Raw genomic sequence first — 23421 nt, 5'->3', positions numbered from 1 at the left:
GGTAAATTCTCCTGGGTCTGGGGGTTGTACACATGGGTGCTCACAGACACAAACTATATCTTCCTTGACTGCTACCTTAAAGCATATCGTGCGCTGTCGATCTTGCATGCTGCTCAACAACATTCAATATTTAGTATTTACTGTTACTTACACGTAGATAGGTTGTTGCTTTGACCTCTGTTTTGTGTTGTTCTCTTGTTGTTTGTTTTCTTTTTTCTTCTGTTAACAGGTGACCCAATGGATTTTCTCAGTGTTTTCTCTTACTGTCCCCCGATCCCCTCCGTTTTTCTTTCCCCCTTTTCTGTCTAATTGTCTGTCCAATTTCTAATAACTTAAAATAAATAAATAATAATAATAATGATAAAGATCAATCAAGTGGACCAATATCACATTGACACATTTTCTCCACTTGAAGAAATAAACCCGTTGGGCATCTTTCCTGGCCCTCAGACAATTCTGATTGCTAAAGTACCGAACGGGACAGAAAAACAAACAAACAAACAAAAAACAGGACTCATCAAAGAGCTAGAACAACATTTATTCTAACAGTAAAAGTCTCAGCGAACTTTCCTCAACAATAAGAACAGAAAAGTCTAAAACCTGAACACCTGCACGGGAACAATGTGAGGCTTTTAATCTGAAAGGTCTTTTGCAAGAAACCAGGTGAGCAGGCAGGTGGCATTAACCTGGAAAGAGTTTATTTGCTGTGCTTTCTGAGCCCCACCCACATCAGACCACCTGAGCTCAGAGACCAGCAGCGCCTCGATCTGACAGGAAGTGCACACAGAAACCTTGCTGACATCACAAACGGACGCAGTCACTTCGGTGCCACTGAGAGGTGAGTGAGGGTTAGATCAGTCAGTCACAGGAAGCTCTGCCCAGAATCCTTGCTGCTTCCTCGTTCTTTATGATTGTGTTTCCCTTTTAAACACTTTGTTCTCCTGCAGGTCCAGTCCTGTCGCCACAGAAAGAAGTCCTGACCCATGTACCTGGAACCATAGAAGAAGAATAAAATAATAAATGATATTTAAAAAAGACCTTAAATCCCACAACATAAAAACATTTCGACCAATGAAATGCTTTAGAGTGAAGGACAGCAGTGAATCGCTGCTGACGTGGATTTATGCACAGCTGCAGGTGAGCTCACCTCACTGAAGGATGCATTTTTTCTTTTTCTTCAAATGCTTTTTTCCTGTGTGACCACCGCCTTCTGGGGATCAAAGAGAGGATACGATTGGTCGGTTTTTAGATATAAAGCTTATTTATTCATCAACACTAAAGGATGTTCTATCATCGTCTTGATGCAACCTTACAGCCTGAGCCTCAGCTCACCATGTCACAGGAAACACTAATGTTCAGGAACAGAAAGTGACCTCATAGACTCAGAGCTACATCACAACAGCCAGACTGATCCGGCTACATCACCATGGTATGGCAATCTCGACTCCACTCAACTGCAATCTGCGGCCGACTCTACGTCACTCTGCTGCAAACACTGAACACAACTTGATCTGTGTGGGTGGGCTGTGGGACAGGAAGCATTAAAATTTCCATGTTTCAGAAACAAACAGCAGCACTGAGCGTGCTCAAAGCCTGAAGCAGAGAGCACAGTGCCTCACTCTACCTGCCGGGCTGGTGTCTAAGGTGTTCGATGCGTTCTGGGGAGCAGAATCTTCCGGGTTAGGATCTTTGCTCCTGTTGACCTGGGTCACATCCTGCTGACTAGCTGCGTGCTGGACTTCCTGCTGCGCCGGTCCGGTGTCCACTTCAGACTCCGGAAACTGGACCTCAGCTGCGGGGGGTTCACCGAGGGCCTGGAGCTCTGAGGCAGCTCTGTCTGGCTCTGCTTGCTCCGGTTCTGGTCTGGTTCCAGCAGGTGGATGTGTGGGAGTCCGGACCTCCTCCCAAGGCTTCTCGGGCAAATCTGGCTTGTCTTGGGCCGGTGACATCTGCGTGACCCCGGGGTGACCTGAAAAGGAGAACTTGGGTCAAACAACCAGTGGTGACAAGAAAGTCTGCAGAAGTCCTGCCGGGCTCTCACCTTCGACCCCACCGTCCGGCTCTGCCCGTGGCCTTGTCTTCCTCAGCCTGCAGCCCTTCCTGATCTCGGCAAGTAGGTTGTCGACGATGCATCCTTCGTCCCGATTGGCCATGTCCGTTCTAACTGCAGCACAGACACACGTTCCCCTGTGAGCTTAGCGCATGTGTCACAAACAACAGGTGAAAGCTGTCACTGCGTCACCTGACAGCCTCAGAGGTACAGCAGCATTTAATCTTTACAAAATTTCTTCTCGTCCTGATGCTGTCATATCATTTCCTTTAAATATTCAGCTGCTGATAAACTGTTGCAGAGAAATGTTGCTGATGTCAGCTATTGATTCTCGACCTGTCCGTCACCGGCCCTTCACATGTCTCACCTGTTCTCCACTTGCCCTCCACTTGTACTTGACCTGTCCTTCACCTGCCACTCACCTGGAGAGACAGGTGAGGGACACCTGTCTCTCCATTTAAGGAGGGAGGATTTAAGGTGAAATGATGGTGTCTGACTTACTGATCTTTCTGGTGGGGGCTTCTTCTCTCAGTTTCCTCCCTTCCTCCAACTTCTTCCTCCTCTTCTCCTGCTCCCTGTGACCTTCGTTCTCCTGATGGAAGAATAAAAGGAACACACAGTTCAAACTTCAGCAGGCTAACCGGCCCCCCAGAGAGGGCGGAGCTTAACATTTACAGGGAAACAGGCAGCTACCACAGCTACCACACTTTGTCACGGTTGAAGTCAGAGCCGATAGGCTGGCTGAGACACAGTTTAAATGACACATGCAAACGTGCGGCAGGGTATGAGTCCTGCAGACTGAGCCGCACTGCGATTGGCCGCTGACCTTGAGGGTTCGAAGGAAGAGGTCTCTGAATGTCTTGATGGTGCTGAAGAGCTCTTCGAGGGAGAAGCTGCTGCTGTCCTCACAGAGGTAGGCGGACAGGTGCTTCCTCTGCTCCTCCACAGATGACAGCAGGAGTTGCAGCTGCTCAACAGCCTGCAGGCTCTCCTGGTAACACCACATAAGAACAACAGGTAAGTTCACCTGGAACAGCAGGTCTGTCCCACTAAAACGGTGTCAGTGAGTGTACAGACTGGATTTATCTGCCCATAAAGGTGACAGCCTGATCCCGAGTGACTCACCTGTATGGTGGACAGGTACTGCTCCTTCACGTCGTCAGATGAGGAGGAAACGCTCCTCTCTGAGTTTTTCAGCCGTTTGTTTAGAGTGTTTGTTTCAGACTGAATAGAGTCCAAGCTGAGCCTGCAGGTGGAGTCAGAGGGCAACATTTAACACCGCTGCAGGCGAAACACCTGAGCTACCACGTCACAGACTCCGCCCAGCAGTCTGTACGTGACTGAACTCTTATATGTGTTTACCCAGCAGCCTTTGCACAGATCTCCAGGTCATCGGGCAGGTTGAGCAGGTCGGGGTGATTCTCTTCAGCCTCCTAAGGGTCACAAACAGCAGCAACTGAATTATTATGAGAATACTGCAGTATTCCCCAGTATTCGTAGTATTCCCAGCATTACCTGCAGGATGTGGTGCAGCAGCGTGACTCTCGACTTGTTGGCTTTGGTTTCGGTCAGTTTGAGCAGAGTGCTGATCTTAAAGCCTTCAGCATTTCCCGTGTGAGTTCCCTGATGGACCATACATCACATGACTAAATCAGACTACCAGCCTTTACATTTTATTTCAGCTAAATAACAGACTGGTTTATGATTTGGCAACTAAATGAACTGTCTTTTGGTAGATTTGTGCTGAGCTAACAAAAACAAAACAAACAAACAAACAAACAAAACACTCCTCAGATGAACTGTTAGTGCAATCAACCTCACAGCTGTGATATTACTGGTTAGATAACTTCATAAAAACTTCATCAGAGGCTCCAGTTAGCTGAGGTGAAGTCCAGCAGTTGCTAGCAGCCCACTCCACAGCAGAGACACGGACATGACTTATTTTTCTTGCACGAAAGGACAAGCATCATGGTGCCGTGGAACCAGCATCCAGGACATAAACAGCTGCATTATACTGCTAACATCTGCACAGACAGCATGTTAATGCTAAGCTAGCCAAGAACTTAAGGCCCTTTCGCATAGGATGCGGCACACTGACCGCTAGCTTGTTCTCCACCTGTCTCGCTTAGCGTAAAGGACCCAAACTCTGTGTTGTGCTGGCCGATGCGCTCTGCTTGGAAGTCTTTTTTTTTTTGTTGCCACTCTACGAGTCTGTATTAAACCTATATCTCTCTGACTTTGTGTCCTTCACAAGAGTTTGTGTTGAATTATGTTCAAAGTTTTAATAAAAAAAAAATATCGCTCATTCATATAGATGAAAGCTTTCAACTATCCAGACTAGTGAAGAGTGTGTCGTCCCCAGAGCTGTTAAGAGGCTCTGGAGGTCCCCATACATGCACATAAACCTGTGTGAAAAAGTTCACAGAACTCTGATACGCACTGATACGAATGTTTTCCATCATCGTGTGATGGAATTTAGTGCAGTGGTAGTCTTCGATTCTATTGGTCGTGTGACACAGCGCACATGCCGAGTACTCCTCACTGACGTGCTGCACTGTACTTGGCGCAGCGGGAAACTATTACTGTGCGGCGCAGCAGTGGGAACAAATGTGCTTCAGAGCGCTGCACGTGTAAATGTAGTCTCAGGTCTACACTGGTCACTGATGATCATGTAACGTTGCTTCAGGTTGGCCGGGCATATGACAGACTGCAAAGCAACAAGTGATGTGTAATAGATTACTTTTTCTGAGTAACGACCCCAACACTGGTCAGAGTTTGTGTTTGAGTTTGTTTGTGCGGTTTGAGTCTTCGGGAAGACAACTGCTTTAGGACCGTCACTGAGCATGCCACACAAAGTAATCAGATTACAAGGAGGAAAAAAAAGATTCTCACATAGTTGAGAAAGTTTCCGACACTCAGGATTAGTTTACAGAAGACTGGCAGCCGAGCGCTCTCCTTCACACCTGCACACAAAACAACACACACAAACAGAAACAAGAACACCACCACAGCAGATTAGCAGCCAAACGTGCGTGTGCAGCCAGTGTGTTTGTTGTGTAGCTGCTGTGCGTTTGTCATGTGTATACACACTCTGGCAGGCGCAGTCCAGCAGCTCAGCTCTGGGCCTCATAGTCTCCAACACAGAGCTGCTTTCCTCACATAGCAACATACACTCAATCCTCAGAGAGTAACTGCAACACACACACACACTGCGAGTGAGTGGACCTGTGGTGAGCTGTGCTTATTTATCTGTGCTTGATGTGTGCTGCAGCTGGCGCTGTCCTCACACCTGGGCAGATCAATGAGCTGCAGGTAAAACTGATCTGCTGATGCCAACTTGTCCCGCTCTGCCAGATGAGACTTCAGGTTCCCTACCTGAGGAGGGAAAGATGAGATACAGGTCAAGTACAGGTGAAGGACAACTGGAGCACAGGTGAGGGGCAGGTGAGAGGCTGGTGAAGGAAAGGTGAGAGACAGGTGGAGAACAGGTGAAGCGCAGGTGACCTCTGCTCTGACCTCATGTTTCTCTGGGAGGAGTTTGATGAACTGTTTCAGGGCCTCGACATCAAACTTTGATCGGTCTCCTCTTTGGATGAGATCCACAAAGTCCTCGTGGGAACTGCAGGTGAGACAGGGATGGTGATGTCACAGCACAGGTGTTTTTATTGGCTGCAAGACTCAGAAAAAGAACAGTCACCATTTGAAGTGCTTGAGGAAGATGTTGAGGTTAAGGCTCTTCTTGGCGTCGATGAAGGACACCTGTGGACAGAATTGAACATGTGGATGTGAAAAAGGTAAAACCTGTAACGCCACACCTGTAAGGTGAAGACAGAGAAAGCTGCGGCACCTCTTTGGGTTCCGTCTTTGTTTCTTTGGTTCTGGTCTTGGTCTCAGTCAGAGGGAGACTGAAGAGCTGCTCGATGCTACAGTAATCTGGCTCCATTGAGTCCAAAGATGTCGACGTCCACAGAGACTCGTGGCCTGTGGACACAGAGTGACGTCAGCTTGGATGAATCCTGCACCTGACCTGGGCCAACACCAGGCCTCACCTGACACCAGTCTGGATGGAAGTTTCTGCCAGTTCAGCTTCTTCATGCGCAGTGTTGGGAAGGGGGTGTGGCTTGAATTAGGAGCGGAGCTGCTATATAACCTGCCCAGACTTTGAACTGTCTCAGCTCTGATGTCACCTGGAGGAGATGGGGGGAGTGGAGGTCCAGCACCAGGTAAGGGTGGGGGTGCAGGGGGAGGAGCCATAGCACCAGTTAAGGGTGGGGGTGGAGGGGGTGGGGGGAGAGGAGCCATAGCACCAGGTAAGGGTGGGGGTGGAGGGAGAGGAGCCATAGCACCAGGAAAGGGTGTGGGCGGCAGTGGAGGGGGTGGAAGGGGAAGAGTCATAGCACCGGGTAAGGGAGGAGGTAGAGGGGGGGCATAGGAAGTGGGAAGAGCCGGAGGCAGTGCTGCTGCAGTGGGGGCTGTCGGAGCATCTTTGGTGAGTGCCTCTGATTGGCTGGGAGGACTGTCTGGTAGTCTAGTCTGGACCGCCCTGTCGATGGTAAGATTGGCTGAGTAAGTCTTTCGGGGGAGGAGCTTCTCCAGCAGGTGATCTGCAGAGTCTACCTCAGCTGCGATCAAGAAAAACAGAGGTGAATTCACCTTCGCCTGATCCTGTGAAATGCCCTCAGCTTTGATAATAATAATAATAATACATTTTATTTGAAAGCGGCTTTCAAAACACTCAAGGTCGCTGTACACAGTAGAATAAAAGCAACATAAAAGCAAGAAGTTTACAGAATCATAAAAGCATAAGACATAAACAAATAAAATAGGAGAGTGGAAAGGTTATGTGGGATAAGCTATTTTGTACAAGTGGGTTTTGAGTTTGGACTTAAAGAGAGAGAAGGAAGAGATGTTTCTTAAGTCAGGAGGTAGGGAATTCCAGAGTCGTGGAGCAGAGCAACTGAAAGCCCTGCTCCCCATGGTTGCAAGACGGTGGGAGGGGACAGAGAGTGAAAGGGAAGAAGAAGATCTGAGACAACGAGATGGGGCGGTGATCTTAACCAGGTCAGAGAGATATGGAGGATAGAGATGATGAATAGCCTTAAATGTGAACAAGAGTATTTTGAAATTGATGCGATATTTGAATGGGAGCCAATGAAGCTGCTGCAGGACAGGAGTGATGTGGTGGACAGAAAGGGTCCTGGTGATGATACGGGCAGCAGAGTTCTGGACGCGTTGGAGCTTGTGGGTGGATTTTTGAGTAACACCAAAAAGAAGTGAATTACAATAATCAATCCGGGAAGTAACAAGGCTATGGACAAGAATGGCAGTGGCATGTGGGGTGAGAAAAGGACGGAGACGATTAATGTTGCGCAATTGAAAATATGCAGACCGAGTAATATTATTAATGTGTGATCATACTCTGCCCGCTGTCATTTATACAAACTGGCATAAAACAGGGCCTGCATCTGAACCTTAAGGGACTCTTTACAGGGGTCATTGTTTATATAGAGAGGACACTTCTACAAAGAGGCGGAATCAGAGCTGGACCCAGTGATCTGCTGTTGGATGTACCCTCATACTTACCATCCTGAGCCAGCAGGGTGGCTCGATCCATCAGCAGCTCCAGAGCACACCAGACCTCAGCTCTGTCCGGACCCACCAGCAACAAGGCCTGAAGGATGGACAGCAGCTGCACGGAGGATGGATGGCTGGACACCTGAACGCAGAGAGGGTCAGGACAGGTTATTTTGGCTACGTTCACACTGCAGGTCTTAATGCTCAATTCAAATTTTTTGATCAAATCCGATTTTTTTGTCTGCTTGTTCACACTACAAATAAAATGCGACAGCAAACACGCTCTAGTGTGAACCCTCGAAGCGGCCCGCATGCGCAAAATAAGACGTCACACACAATGCTCTCTGTTTAGACCCAGAGCAATCAATATTGTTTGACTGATGGCCCTTAATATAACGACTTCTGACTTTACGTTTCCCAATTACATAATAATGTAAATAACTTAATAATTATCCTTATTGCTGTTTTAGAGAGGAGCGGTGCTTCAAAGAATAGTTGCAGATTTCTGTCAAAATCGGCAGATTATACAGTACAAATAAAATGTTCACGTTGTCTTCCCAACAGTTTCACTAACATCTACACTGGATGGCCAGGAAGCGTTCGCGATGTCTTCTCGGGTGCTTCTCCGGCACTGATAATTGGCGTCTGTCTTGTGTCAGTGACGTACAAGACGGATTTAATGCGACGTGACCATTCAAACAGCAGTCGCATTGTAAAACATTGGATATGTATTGGATTCAGTACCACATACGAAAGTGACCCAGATCGGATTTGAAAATATCGGATTTGTTCCGTTCACACTGTCATACCATGATCGGATATGGGTCGCATAGGGTCAAAAAAAAAAATCGGATTTGATGCACTTTCGCCTGCAGTGTGAACATAGCGTCTGTCTCCTTACATTTCTATCATTGAAAAGAGAACTACCAGCAGTGTCACTTTCACAGATGCTGTGCCAATCGCTCTGAAGGTGGCAGTGTTGGGTTCTGTAGTTTAAACCAGTGTTTCCCAATCTTTTGGAGCCACGGTACATATTTCACGTTAGAAAAATAACACAACATACCACCAAACAAAAATGTCACAAAAAGCATATTGATAATTTTTCCCCGCGCACCAGGTATAGCAGAATTGGTTCAGTTTGTTAAGATGTATCTGTCCCACTGCGCAAGTGTCCAGTGAAGGGGGGCATGGCTATGCGCAGGCGGGAAGGGGAAGTAGGAGTTTTTTGGAGTGTCAGTTTTTTTCTTGTGTGGAGGAACGAAAGAAGGCAACCATTAAAGTTGGAGTTAACATACCAGTTGTGTGATTATTGGACTAACAAGTTTGTCCCCAATCTACCCTTTTTTTGCTTTCTTCTGACCACTACTCATGCTAGGGCCTTCGTCTGGGTCGGAATTTTCTCAAGGGCCCAGGTCAGACTCACTATTTTTCTTTTCAAATATTTATTTATTGCTATTACATGCTGCGTCGTCTCACTCACAGCATGACTATTATCTAATTTCTTCTTCATCTTCTTCTGTTTTACTGGCAGTCGGCAACCAATTTAATTAGAGCAGGTAGTTGTACTCCCCTCTAGTGGAAGATAATGTAATTGTTCTGCCCATTACTCAAGCCGATCACTTAGAGTACCAATTGGGTGGAATAAGATAATCTTCCACGGCACACCTTTGTGCTGTGGCACAGTGGTTGGGAAACATTGGTTTAAACGTTCCAGCTTGAGTCGCATCACTCTTTCAACTGTGGTTACCATGGTGTAGAGCATTGTGAAGACCTGCTGGTGGCTGCTCATATCAATCCCTCCGTACAGCCTCTCCATCTCCTCCATGTCCTCCGACAGAGAGTCTTCAAACACGTCACACTGGATGTTCAGGTCCTTGTCCTGCGTCTCCCTGCACACACAGACAGGAAACTGGTTGGAAACACGATTGATTATTGATTAATAAGTAATGTAAGCAAAGTGAGAATGAAGCCAGTACCTGAGCCTGGGGAGCATGTCCAGCAGCTGCAGACCTAAAAATCACAGACACATATATCACTTCTTCTTTTGGTCAAGCAGCAGGACACACTCACACCATGACGACCTCTGAGGGTCTGACACTCGAGCCCTCAGCGAGATCTGACTCCAGGAAAGCCTCCGTACAGGGATGTGATGTCACACTGTGACAGATATCAAGCTCCTCCTACACATAACTCTGATAACAGTTTAATTCAACTTTATTTATACATCGCCAAATCACAACAACAGTCACATCAAGGTCTTTCTGTTGTGAGGTAAAGACCCTACAACATGATGAAAGCAGTGATGTCAGCAATGACATCATGATGATGATGTCAGGAGTGATGTCAGAGTGGTGATAAACAGTTCGTTTTACCAATGAACTCCTGCCGTACCCGGTGCCTCCTCCTCAGCTCCTCCTCCTGCAGCACGAGGACGTTGACCACACTTAGCAGCGTCACCATGTAGGGGATGTTGTCGGTGGCGTGAAGCTCGTTCATGATTACGCTGAAGCGATACTGCTGCTTCTTCAGGCTCTGAATACAGACGCAGGAAGTGACAGGTCAGAGGACGGACACGGTTCGTTTACACCTTCATTAAACACAACTTCCTGCTTCAGTCTGACTGAAGTGTGATGATTAAACACTCCTAATAGCCGTGTGTGTACATGTTATGTTTAGACATCTTTGTGAGGACAGGAAATGTCACTATACTTGTGGGGACCAACAGCCCTTATGGGGACAAAGTGCCCATCCCCACAAGTTTGAAGACGTGATTGTGGTTTTAGTGTCAGGGTTATAGTTAGGTTATGGTTAGGGTTAGGCATTCATTTTTGATGGTTAGGGTAAGCAGCTAGGAAAAGGGTTATGTCAATGAGATGTCCTCACTAAGATAATAAAACGAGTGTGTGCGCACACGTGTGCGCGTGTGGTATCCCATGATTCCATGCTGTAAGTTCAGAGCCTGTGAGAACAGGCTGGGCGGGGACGATAAGATCTGCAGCGTCTGAGGCTCAGCTGTTTGTTGTGGCATATCTGCAGTCATGCCCTGATGGTACACAGACCACGTCGTCGTTGCTCTCACCTGGCAGTGAGGAGCTGTGGTGGAGCTTTGTGAGCTCTCTGCTGACTTAGGTAATCAGCCAGTGGCTTTCAGTTTGAGCTGTTCTGCTTGTCGTGTTAGCCTTGAAACTAAGTGAAACTGACTCGCACTTCCTTTTGCTAACGTCCTGCCGATAAAGCTTTTCAAACCAACCCAAATCGCCTGCTCATGTCTCCCCATCCAGCTCATGCGACATCTGTTGGTTCGTCCATCAAGCAGGTAAACATGCCCCTCTAAACAAATGAAATCAGCCAAGAGAGCCTCTAAAAGTGACCTGGACCTACAGCAACATTTAACTGTTTATATGACTGAGCGCCAACTGTCCTGACTGCCATCGTGGGGCAGAGTTCAGATTACTTAAACTGATCTCATGAAATCACAAATCACCTCAGAGGAGACCGAGAAGGAAGGGAAAAAAGGAAAAAAGGAAGGACAGGAAGGAAATAAGGAGAGAGGAGGAAGTGGACGAGGACATGAGCATACCTTGTAGTTGTCGAGTGCATCGAAGGCGAGGTGGTGTCCCCGAGGGTCGAAGACGGCAAGAGCAGCCAGCAGCTGGAACAGCTGCATCTTCACCATGACATTGGACGTGTCGAGAGCTGAGGGCATATAGGAGGAGGTGGAGTTACCGCTTTCATAAGTAATGACTCAGAGTCGTCATCGTCACCTCACAGGTACACCGGCTACCTGCTTAGCTTAGGCTAGAACAGCCACCTGAGTCTACCTGTTGCTCAGGGTAGAGTGTAAATATGATTTTAAGGTGGTTTTAAGGCAGATCTGCTTCATTCTAACTTTCTGGTCCTCCACCCACCTTGAGCCAGCATCCTGACATAGCCCTCGTTGTCCAGGATGAAATGCAGCCCTGCGGACGAGTTCATGATGGCCCGGACGCAGCTGACGCAGGTGAGCTGCAGCAGAGCATCGGCGATGCGGGCGCAGCCGCGGCCCGACAGACGCTCCAGCGCCTCCAGCAGGAGGTCCAAACCCTGTAGTTCAAGGAACTGCACCATCCATGACCGATTACTCACCTCCAGCCGCCGCTGCAGACCAGAGTAGTTCACCACTGTGGGAACCTGGAGGGGCAGAGTGACCATCGGTCAGAGCTGTGAGACGCCCTCTCCTTCCCCTGCAGGACTCCTGAGGTTCTGCTTCTTTCCTACCTGCAGCAGTCGGATGCAGAGCTCGGGGTCAGCGTTCTCCAGATTGGCCTCCACCTTGCCATCAGTGACTGTGGCGGGGCCTCTGGTCAACTGGTCCTTTACCGCCCCCCATTTGGTACTGGTTGCCATGATGACAGGCCAAAGGTTTTACCGATGTTTTAGCTGACGAGGGTTAAAACAGATACAGGTAATCAATCACAAACAATCAATGACATCATCATCTTTTTAACGTCCACGACAAGCAGACCTGACACAAGCGATGACATCACGCCCGTGTCAGCCTGCCTCGGGCTCACAGTTTCACATTCATTAACATGTCTCTGAGTCACAAACTGAGCTCCTCCAGTGGACGCCTTTATCTGCTCAGGAGGTCAGAGTCCTTTACTGTGATTGGACTCCATTTGGCTTTAGTTGTGTCATAAATTATTATTTGAATTATATTCCTGACCGACAGCTCAAGTCCACTTCTGATGTGGACCAGTTTTAACTTGGTTTTATTCAGCTCCAAATCAAAGCTCCAAATCTCAACAATAGTCACCTTGAGATGCTGTACTGTCTTTGTACTCTCAACAACCATACGTAAGAAGTTTTGTGACAGTGGCAAGGAAAACCTCAATTTAAACAGGAAGAAACCTCCAGCAGAGCCAGGCTCAGACCGGTTTGGGGTGAGGGAAGGAAGACAGGACAAAGGCACTCTGTGGAATGCATGAATAACAAGAAAAAGAGAAAAAGAAGAAGAATGCAGTGAATCAGCAGGCTGATGGATCAGCTGATTAACAGACTGATAATAAAGCACATAATTGGCTCCAGTAACAGAAAAATAAACACGAAGCGCTCACAGCTATCGTGGCTGTGATTTGGAAAGTGAATGAATCAGACTGAAGGCTACGTGAATCCTGCACTCAGTGTGTTGCAGAGTCTTCATCAGTGAAGAAGAGTGACTGCACGTCACAGCGTGGTGGGTGAAATATGTCAGCTATGTGGTATTTCTGGTATTCAGTGCGTGTGCATGTCCTGACAGCTGAGCACGCTTGCCACATTAACGCGCCGCTGTGAGAAAATCTGAACTTTAAACTTGAAAGGTGGAGTAGGTCAGTCACATGGTTAAAGGGTGTTTCCAGACGCCTGGATTCAAATCTCCCCCGGGGCATTTGAATCCTCCCCATCCAGCCAGCCTTCCTGCGTCAGTAAAGCGCCAGAATATTAAACACAACCATGAAACTTTCAGACTCACTGCAACATGGTCCTAATAAAGTGAGCACTGACTGTGTAAACCAGCAGAAACAAAGGCAGGAAATTCACCTGTAAAGGTGTGTGTGGGTGTGTGTGTGAGTGAAGACAGGCTGACTGGGTGGAGAAATTCCTTCTCAGCAAATGAGCTCAGGATAAAGACTCTTCCTCTTTTTGGACAGATGCTTCATCGCTTGGTTAAACTGTGGCCTCCTCCTCACGCCCAGCAGCAAAACTTTAACCACAGAAACGCTCCTCATCAGCAGCAGCAGGTTTCAGTCTTCAGAGAAGGACCAGCAAACAAACTCAGCACTAGTTGTTCCAGTATTGGGAAAAACTGAGGGATGATCCTTTAAACCTGATGCTCAGGTGTTTGTCATCATTTAACAACTTAAATAGACCTTTCACTGTACACCCTCACAGAAGAACAAATGCATTGATCTCAGTGCTGATGGATCAATACAGTGATTGGGTAAGAGCAGACCCGCATGCTCCGATTCAAAGGTTCAAAAGTTTAAACACAGTTGTGGCTAAAAACCGCTGACAGGTCGAGCTGTGCCTGCCAAACCGGACTCCCTTCAAAATTAATCGAATTTAGTATCTGAGCTTCAGTTCACTCGGTGCTGTGGTGGGTTCGGCTCGGCAACACCGGCCGGAGGACGGAGCAGCTTCAGCCGCTCCGCTGCTCCCACAGGTACAGGTGTATTTCACCGGGAACAGAAGAAGCTCATCACACAAACTTACCTGGAATCTGTCAGCAGGTCACTGAAAAGTTTTGGCTCACGAGCTGCTTCGTGTTTCCGTTAAAGAGACAGAGAGGCGGTAAGCTCGTGTCCTTATTGCAGACCCCGATAGGGCAGGAGGTTCCCGCGGTCCCCGCTGAAGCTTCCAGAAACTCGGACAAAGTCTGAAGGACGGCTCGGTCTGCGAGAGTCTCCGCGCGAGTCTGTGGGCGGGGTCAGAGGGTCACAGTGCCAGCCGCCGATAGCGGGCGCGTGCACATAACTTCAGTTCTGTTGCAGACAGTGGCGGTCCTAGCCTGTTTGGCGCTCTGGGCGAACCCCCCCCCCCACACACACACACACACATACACAAAACATATTAAGGATTGTACATTAACATAAAACTCTTGTCGGAACCAGACTGAATTTCACCAGAGAAACACACACACACACACACACACATATGAAGAGAGAGAGAGAGCATGCATAGTATGCAAACAGCTACCAAACGGCCATCATAATTCGTCATACAATGAGAACAGGGCAAAACAACAATTGACAAAGACTAATTAATAACCCTTTAAAGCCAGGTTTGCAACTTTTATAAAATCCCAGTAGCATTGAAACCACGTAAGCTAGCGCAATAATTTTTTTTGCATATGAAACCGGAGGAGTTGTACTTACATCTTATGCCATCAGCTTGTCCTAGGTCACAGTTTCCTTCCACATATAGCTTTGCAAAAACTGCATAAAAAGCACTTGCAGCAACAGAAACATAATATTCCAGAAACACGCTTTGCCAATCCGATCAGCTGTTTGTAACACTTCCTACGTCCATCAGCACGAACTATCGCATGTCCGCCATGACCTGCCCGAAACTGGAAGTGATGTTTACCATTAGGGCCTTATGAGCCTATACTTGTGTTTTTAAAAGTTATGTTTGACTTTCTGTGTCATTTCTGGGATGCTTAGGACTCATATTGCACTGCTGGAAATAGTTTATTTTGATGCATATGCTGTTTGTTTGTTTTTTTTTGCAAATTTGCATTATAATATTTATTTTTGTTTTTCCTGCAGTATATAAAAATTGGTGTATTTCAAAAATAAAACTATGACGACACTAAACTTCCTGTGGTGGGGAACTTTTTTGTATTTACAGTTTTGAGGGATAGGCCTCTTAAATTTCTCTAACTAGAAATATATGTTAAAAAACAAAAATGATTTTCAAACTTTTTGTAGTTTATTGCACTTTTTTGCAATTTATATAATTACTATGCACTTAATGCATACATATTATTACAATTTGGGCTATAATGGTTGTATTGATGTATATTAACTTGAAATACTCCCAGAAATGGCACTACAACATGTAAAAATATAATATAAGCTCTGGCGGACTTGGTTCTATGGTAGGTCTTAAAGGGTTAATATTAAAATCTGTAACATAATGTATTTGTCACGTCCGGTGTGGCAGACGTGTGGAGTTTGTAGAAAGGACCCAAAATGCGGCAGCTCTGGTGCAGGTGAGTATTTATTGAACAAAAGTGGATACAAACAGAAATGGCGAGGGTGAGCATGAACTAAGAAAACCTAAACTGGAAAAAAATAACAGAACTAACCAGAAACCAAGATGAAGGGAGGTACGAGGACATACACGGAGAGACACAGGGAGACCGAGGGGAACAACACAGACGAACCAGCACTTAACAGAGGCAGACACGAGGTTTAAATACACAGAATTATCCTTCTGTGTATTTAAACCTCGTATTTAAACCCTCCTCGAGGGAATGAGACACAAAAGGAGGGCACAGCTGGAAGTAATCTGACCTGACGAGACAGGGGAAAAGTAAACTGAACATACTGAGATCAGACACGGATCTTCATAGTAAAACAGGAAACACATACACGTAATGACATAACCCACAACCTTAACACAGACTGGGGGACACAGAACATAGGAACATGAACCATGAAACAGAAGAGTACAAACACCCCAGGTAACCAAAACCACAGAATAATAATAAACTAAAACATAAACACGGAGTCACAGACTCCGGATCATGACAGTATTGTTTGGAATTTAGTCTGTTACCATTACTATTTTTACCATTTCTTCTTGGAGCAAGTCTCCAAAAACATTGGTGCAAATTATAAGGGTTCAGTTTTAGGTCCATTACTATTTTCTTTTTATATGCTTCCTTTAGCTGGTATCATTCAATCTTTTAGTGACCTGTCTTATCATTTTTATGCTGATGACATTCAGCTCCATATGTCCTTTAAGCCTCATCAGCTGGATAGGCTGTCCACCCTAGTCCAGTGCTTAACCCAGGTTTCTGATTGGCTTTCAAGCAACTACCTTGTTCTAAATACTAACAAGACCGAGACCATGATCACAGCTCCTCCTGAACTACATTCTAAAATCAGTCAGGTTCTTGCCTCTTTCTGTCCATCTGTCAAGTCAAATATTCGAAATCTTGGTGTAATATTTGACTCTTCTCTGGGCCTTGACTCTCATGTAAAATCTTTGTCTCGTTCCTGTTTCTATCATTTAAGAAACATATCTAAACTGCGGCATATGGTTTCCTCAGCTGAACTGGAAAAACTCATTCATGCATTTGTGTCATCACGCTTAAATTACTGTAATTCCCTGTTTACTAGCTTGGATAAATCATCTCTTTCTCGCCTCCAAGCTATACAAAACGCAGCAGCCAGACTACTAACTCGCTCTACCAAGCGTGTTCACATTACTCCCATCTGATATTCTTTACATTGGCTCCCAATAGAGTTTAGAATTCGCTTTAAAATTCTTGTTTTAACATACAGAGCACTAAATGGCCAGGCTCCAGATTACTTATCCAAGCTTCTTATAAAATATACTGCTGCTAGAGATAGCTAAGTAGGTAGAGTGGTGGCCCCATGATCAGAAGGTCGGGGGTTCAATTCTCCTGAACAGCTTCCCTGAGGTACCCCTAAGCAAGGTACCGTCCCTACACACTGCTCGCCAGGCGCCCAATGGCTGCCCACTGCACTGAGTGAATGGGTTAAATGCAGAGAGGAATTTCCCCACGGGGATCAAGGAAGTACACTTTCTTTGTTATTTATCTAAAAATGCAGCCAAAGCATCCGGTGTTTGTTTTAGTTTTTTGTTGTTTGTTTGGTTTTTTTGTTTGTTTGTTTGTTTTTTGGGGGGGGGGGGGGGGGGTTGTTGTTGTTTTGTACAACCATCTAAAAATACTACTATAACTAAAATGAGAGAACATTCAGGTCTCATAATAGGATGCCCCACAAATGATTTGTGCCAGTAAAAAAATAATAATAATAATTGTGCGCCGGTATTAAACCCCGATTCTTTTGTCCCCATGATAGAACGGAGAAAACCCAATTCATAGTGGTCAAAACATTTTATATTTCTTTTTATTCAATCATCTTCCGGAAGAGAGAGCCCTGCACAGCCCAAACGCCAGTTGCAGGATTTCTAACTTTAGAATCATAAACTGTGCCTCATATAGGTTTTATTTTGGTACTTTACACGTCACACAGTTTCAAACATTGCTTATATGGCAAAGTTCCTCTTTTCTGTGTCTTATCTATTAATATGCCTGTGACTGACCAATAACCTATAGGATCATAGGTTATTTGTGTTATGTGTGTTTTCCTAAACACACATTGGTCTCTTTTCTCTTTTACCATGAAATACCATATTACCTTTAACTCCGTATTGTCTTTTTCTCAAAGTTTCATTATCCCTAGTTCAAAGCTTCTCATTGCTTCAAAGTTTCTCATCACTTCAAAGTTTCTCATTACTTCAAAGCTTCTCCTTACTTCAAAGTTTCTCATTACGTCAGTCTCCAAGTTTCATTATAATTACTTCAAAGCTTTACTTTATTCTCAAGAATTTATTTTTACCACTACTGAGCCAATTTAATAGTTAAGGTCATCAACTCAGCGAACAGATAATTTAGAATTCAGCCAATATGCACAAATTTGCTTTTTGAACAGGTTTGTGCCTACCTTTAAATCTTTTTAGGCCGGTCTTCTGATTGCCTCATATCAGATCCAACCTTCGGCCACATTTGTTCTCTCTGTTGCATGAAGAAACACCAATTATTAAACCCCGATTCTTTTGTCCCCATGATAGAACAGAGAAAACCCGACGCATAGTGGTCAAAACATTTTATATTTCTTTTTATTCAATCATCTTCCGGAAGAGAGAGCCCTGCACAGCCCAAACGCCAGTTTCAGGATCTCTAACATTAGAATCATAAACTGTGCTTCATATAGGTTTTATTTTGGTACTTTACACATCACACAGTTTCAAACATTGCTAAAACTTCCTGTTTTTCAGTCTGGCTGAGCACTTAGTTTGTGAGTCAAAAGTGGCCTTGCTCTACAAGCCTTCATTATTAAAGTACATAAAACAATATAATAAGAAAATAAGGATACTAAGGATATTAATTTCATGACACCGGCCAGACAATAGGCCTGACAACTGCTCCTGTTTACCACCTGGAGACAGTGTCTGTGAAGGTTCTCAGTCATCCAGGTCATTGTAGTCAAAGGAGCTTGCAAAGAAAAGCGTCTGGACTTCTTTAAGTTGCTTGAAGACGTTTCACCTCTCATCCGAGAAGCTTCTTCAGTTCTAAGGTGGAGACAGTGTTTACACTGCAATTAGCCTTTGTGACATCCATTATTGCCCTCACTGACACACAAAGCAAAACAACGACTACAGAACACTATAACTATACACTAAACGTCACAAATCTCTCACATCTCAAAACTCGCTCTCTCTCTCACTCGCTGGCTCTGTGTCGCTGCCATTACTACCAAAACTTTCCCCTCTTTCTGAACAACCAAATCCCAGGTCTTGCTGTTTTTTATTGGTTGACATGGTACGTTTTTCCACGGTACGCTTCTTTTCTTTCTTTACTCTTTTTGCGCTGTCCTTAGAAAACGCTTTTTTAAAAAAGTTACGACAATAGTATTTAGAAAAGTATTTAGAAGTAGTAGTAGTATTTAGTAAGTAGTATTTAGAAAAAAGCATCACTTATGAATCACTTATGATAAATAAATAAATATATATATATACATATATTTATTTATCATAACTCTGGATTTAGTGGCCTTTCAATAAAATGTAAAAACTGGTGTATACTTTCAAGTCCGAACTTTCAACACAAGCTTGTTGCTATGTCAGCTTAAATAAGTCATGTGATTTGGTGTCCGTGGAGCCCAGAGGGTTAATAACCCTTCATTCCATTTCCAGACTGTTACAACCAACCAACCACCTGTGTGAAATCTGAAATGCCCATGGTGACCTTTACATGCTTTGCCAATCACACAAGCAGAGTTTTTTACATGCTTGACAATCACACGAACAGAGTGTGGTGTGGTCGTCCATTCCAACCTCTCCATCACCACCACAGACAAGACCAAAAGAGCTGTCAAAGAACATCAGGACAAGATTGTAGACCTGTACAAGGCTGGAATAGGCTACAAGACCATCAGCAAGAAGCAAGAATGGGACAATTCTTGATGTGATTCTTCAGAAATAGAAGAAATGTAAAATGATCATTAATCGCTCTTCTCTTTGAGCTTCATGCAATATCTTGCCACATGAGGATGATCACACGAAAGGTGGTGAATCAGCCCAAACTACATGGGACTTGTTTGAGCTACTTGTTAATGACCTAAAGGCAGTCTGGGCCACAGTCACAGAGAACACCATTGGTAACATACTACGCCGTAATGGACTCAAATCTTGCTCGCAAGTGCTCACAAGGTTCTTCTGCTCAAGAAGGCACATATAAAGGGAACATCTGAATCAGGGGTCTCAACACGTACCAGTACCTTGCTCATGGCCTCCTTTCAAGTAGCTTGCCAAAGGGCTAATGAATACTACTTTGAGCACTGGAGTAGTCACTCGGCCAAACAACTTTTTCAATTGTTAGTTCAGTTCAATTTTATTTATATGGCCAAAAGACAACAATGGTTGTCTCAGTGTGCTTTCTGTTGTAAGGTAAAGACCCTATAAAGCAGGGGTCCCCAAACTTTTTCCACTGAGGGCCACATAACTTTTTCCTTCTCTGATGGGGGGCCAGGGTCAGTTTGTAACAGAAAAAGTGTGACGATCGCAGGTTTGCCGAAATGTAAACATTTATTGTTTTCCAGAAAGCCACACATAACCAAATATTAATAACCCTTTCCAAGATCAAATAACCCTCTCTGGGTTCTTAACAGAAGAAATTAACTTAGGAAATACTTAATAACAGTATTTCTGAAATCAATAATGACCAAATAACCCTCTCTGGGTTCTTCACAGAAAAAAAGTCAGGAAATATATAATAACAGTATTTCTGAAATCAATAATAACCAAATAACCCTCTCTGGGTTCTTCACAGAAAGAAAGTTTCTGTTGTGCCGTGCACAATCTTACGCTTCAGTTGTCAGAGCAGAATCTCTTAAATGACTCATATGAGCAGTCTCTCAAAGTTCTTGTGTTCTTTCCTTATTGTCACAATGGCCACGGGCCGATAGCTAGATCGGACTCGATTGCAGATAACCACAACAGAGACGGCTCAACGTTTTGCAGTGTTTATTATTTAGTCAACAAGTGAATATGTGGCAGGGTGTCGCTAATGATGTAACCGTGTGACCGTGGGGGTGAACGGGGGTCTAGCAGGTTGCGACGGGAATAGAGCGGTTGCGTTGGTGACCGGCGTGAACCTCGCTTTGAGGGAGAGGCAGCGATAGTCCAGGGGAGTAGTGGAGAGGCTGGCAGACCTGAGTTCCGCTGTGTCCAAGGTGGTGAGTGAGGCTGGAGGGCAGGTCCTTGTATTTTTCCTGAATATGAAGATGATCCACGGAGAGCTGAGGTTGAGGGTGATAGCAAAGAAGGTCCAGGGAATCTGAAGCGCATGAAACCAAAGTTAACAAGGACAAAGTGGCAAGAGTAGTGATGGCCCGCTTGAAGCTGATGCTCCGGTGCGTGTGTCAAAAAAAATCAACATACTGCTTCAGAAGCACTGTGTCGAAGCTTGATTCGTTTGGCCAGAGTCACGTGATCAGTGACGTCCGAAGCTTCATTTAGAGCCTAACTGCTTCGGTGTCTGATTCAATGGTTTATAAGTGAATCATACGTGGGATTTGTGGTGTTTTGATGGTGACAGATATATATTTATATATAAATATATATATATAAATATATAAATATATTTTATTGTTTAATTAATCTGAAAATATTAGTCTGCCAAATGTGCAGCAATTTAATCTATTTTTTCTCTTTAGCTGATAGTTTGTGGGGCCCAGATAGACTGTATAACTGCATGTTTTTAATTTGCAAGTTCATAAGCATTTTCCCTTTCCATTTCACAATCAATTCTACCCCCAGGTCAAAAATATGTCTAGGAAAATTTCCCTAATATAATATTATTTATAAATATACCTGTCTAGCACTTGCACAAGTGCATGGAGGCAGGACCTCACAGCAGAAGCATACTCCATAATGTGTTGTACATTATTATATGTATATTATATCTAATGTGGTATTTTTCAATAATTGTATTTACCAACATCAAGAAGTCACAAGCAAAGAAAGACCACACCATGGTGCATGTTTGAACAAGAAGAGTTTACTGGTCAAGATTATTTATTAAACAACTAAACCACATTTTTTTAACCCCCCAAAAATACACGTTCAAAGCAACACAACGGAGGCCCAATATCAGACAGAATTCCACTCTGTAGAGTGAACAAATGAAGCGGTTGGTTTTATTTTGTGGAATCAAGCTGGTCTTCATATTTTTGGCCACCAGATGTCACCAGAGAGGACTGTGTTGAAAAGCTTCAAGTAATGAACCGTTTTTCAATACAAGCTTCAGTGCTTCAGAAAGCTTCATTTGGCCATCACTCGGCAAGAGCGTAAAAAGCCGTAGAGTCAATACCAGTGTGAGGTCGTTGACAAACTGGCAGTGAAGGAGAGTCTGAGGGGGCCTTAAATCCTCAACCTGATTGCCCTGAATCAGTCTCAGGTGTGCAGGACTGCAGCAGGGATGATGGCTCCGCCCAGGGGTGGAGACCAAGGAACTCCTTGGTTTCAGAAACTCCTGAAAACTCAGATGGATAAGGGAGAACACCTTGTCCTGATACAACTGTCTCTCCTCTACAAAGATCTATGTGAAAACTAGCGCCTGACATGGGGAGAACATACAAATTCCACACAGAAAGAACCCACATAGGCACTGGATTTGAAGCCAGGACCTTCTTGCTGTGATGAAGCAATGCTAACCTCCACACTGCAGCCCAAAGAGGTAACCTCTCCAGTGTATCCAGGGTCTTCCATACTTCATGCTCAATGACTCCTCCTTGAATAACCACCTGATTGTGGTGGAAGGCTTTTTTGCACCCTTTGGTTTTGTCTTAATGCCATCTTCTCTCAGTTTCTTGTGAGAATCACTCATGCCTTTGTCTGCCTTTATGACATATGACGTATTTAACAAATGCACAAGCATTCACAATTAAATAAATATCCATGTTGAGCACTGATCACATTGTTGTGTGATTCAAACGACAACTAGTCACAGATGAGACATTAACTAGGAAAAAACAAAGAGTATTCCCAACGTTACCTGATGTTAGCAGCCCTCATCTATCAGGAGAAGCTAACTAATGCTAACTTTGTGCTTAAAGACCAAACATCCCTCTTAAAGAATTTCACTGTTGCAAAAGAGCACTTCATCTGAAGGACAGGTATGCATGTGTTTGTTAGACTCTATAAAGTGATGGTAGGCACTTGAACTGTTATCCCTGACTTTGCCTTGTTTATTATAAGTCAGCTACAACCTTAATTTGAACTGGGGTTTGCACAATGCTGGCAAGAGCTTAATAAGAAAAACATCATTGGACTTCTGGCGTGGTGCTACAACAAGATGGACGTATAATAGCGAGATCCTCAAGTCGGTTTGGACAAGCTACCTCCTATCAACATAAATAACACTGATACCATCTTAATCAAAGTATGGTCGGAGGGAGAAAGCTAAGGAGTCAGATGATGAATAAAAAAACGACTGACACACAACAGATCCCAGAAGTGACCAAGTCTACCAGACACGAGGAAAAAGACGACAGCGGAGAAACTATGCTAGCTGAAGCTAGCATTGATCAAAATGCTCTGCTACAAGCTCTAACAATGCTCCATACAGAGCTAAAAGATTTTAAATAAGAAATGAGACGCGATCTGGACGAATTTAAAAACGATGTCAAGAAAGTTTTGAAAGAAGACCTTTCGGAGTTTAAAGGTGAAGTTATGCAGGAACTCCAGAGCCAAAAAACCAACATAGCCGAGGCACAAACCCGGATAGCGAACATGGAGTTGGCCTGCTTGGAGATGAAAGAAACGCTACTGGCGGTGGTGAAAAAAAACTTGCAGATGCGGGACAAAGTTGTTGATCTTGAGAGCCACTCAAGAAGAAATAATATGAGGATTTACGGGGTGCCAGAGGAAAAAGAAGGAAGATCTGTCATTGAATTTGTTAACGAGCTGTTTAAATGCCACCTGACCCTGCCAGAGGGACTCGATCTCCGTATCCAGCG

General features: G+C 44.7%; 1 protein-coding gene and 1 pseudogene across 5 annotated transcripts; both read right to left on the bottom strand.

Moving 5' to 3' along the window:
* Positions 1-23421, bottom strand: part of LOC102782143 (NACHT, LRR and PYD domains-containing protein 3-like) — a 305914-nt pseudogene that overhangs the window by 266190 nt on the left and 16303 nt on the right.
* Positions 532-14038, bottom strand: inf2 (inverted formin 2). 5 transcript variants are annotated; one of them, XM_006793412.2, is made up of 25 exons: positions 13856-14038; positions 11882-12043; positions 11533-11794; positions 11205-11320; positions 9997-10156; positions 9601-9634; positions 9396-9513; positions 7634-7766; positions 6100-6672; positions 5898-6031; positions 5748-5809; positions 5567-5669; positions 5340-5425; positions 5141-5241; positions 4943-5013; positions 3566-3673; positions 3413-3483; positions 3176-3296; positions 2877-3041; positions 2552-2642; positions 2042-2164; positions 1625-1969; positions 1456-1524; positions 1148-1210; positions 533-989 (listed from the first exon to the last, which is right to left on the bottom strand). In XM_006793412.2, the coding sequence occupies exons 2-24, from the start codon at positions 12008-12010 to the stop codon at positions 1149-1151; spliced, it is 3237 nt and encodes a 1078-aa protein (XP_006793475.2). In that variant the 5' UTR covers positions 12011-12043; positions 13856-14038; the 3' UTR covers positions 533-989; position 1148. The 5 variants fall into 5 exon arrangements, with proteins under 5 accessions (XP_087708715.1, XP_006793475.2, XP_087708717.1 ...); XM_006793410.2 differs by having other exon boundaries at positions 535-989; positions 9372-9513; XM_087852589.1 differs by having other exon boundaries at positions 532-989; positions 5340-5669; positions 9372-9513.

This window comes from Neolamprologus brichardi, chromosome 15, assembly GCF_056152115.1.
Source record: "Neolamprologus brichardi isolate AB-2024 chromosome 15, ASM5615211v1, whole genome shotgun sequence".
Lineage (NCBI taxonomy): Eukaryota > Metazoa > Chordata > Actinopteri > Cichliformes > Cichlidae > Neolamprologus > Neolamprologus brichardi.
Note: the sequence above shows the minus strand (reverse complement) of the source record. Positions and strands in the feature narration are given on the sequence as shown.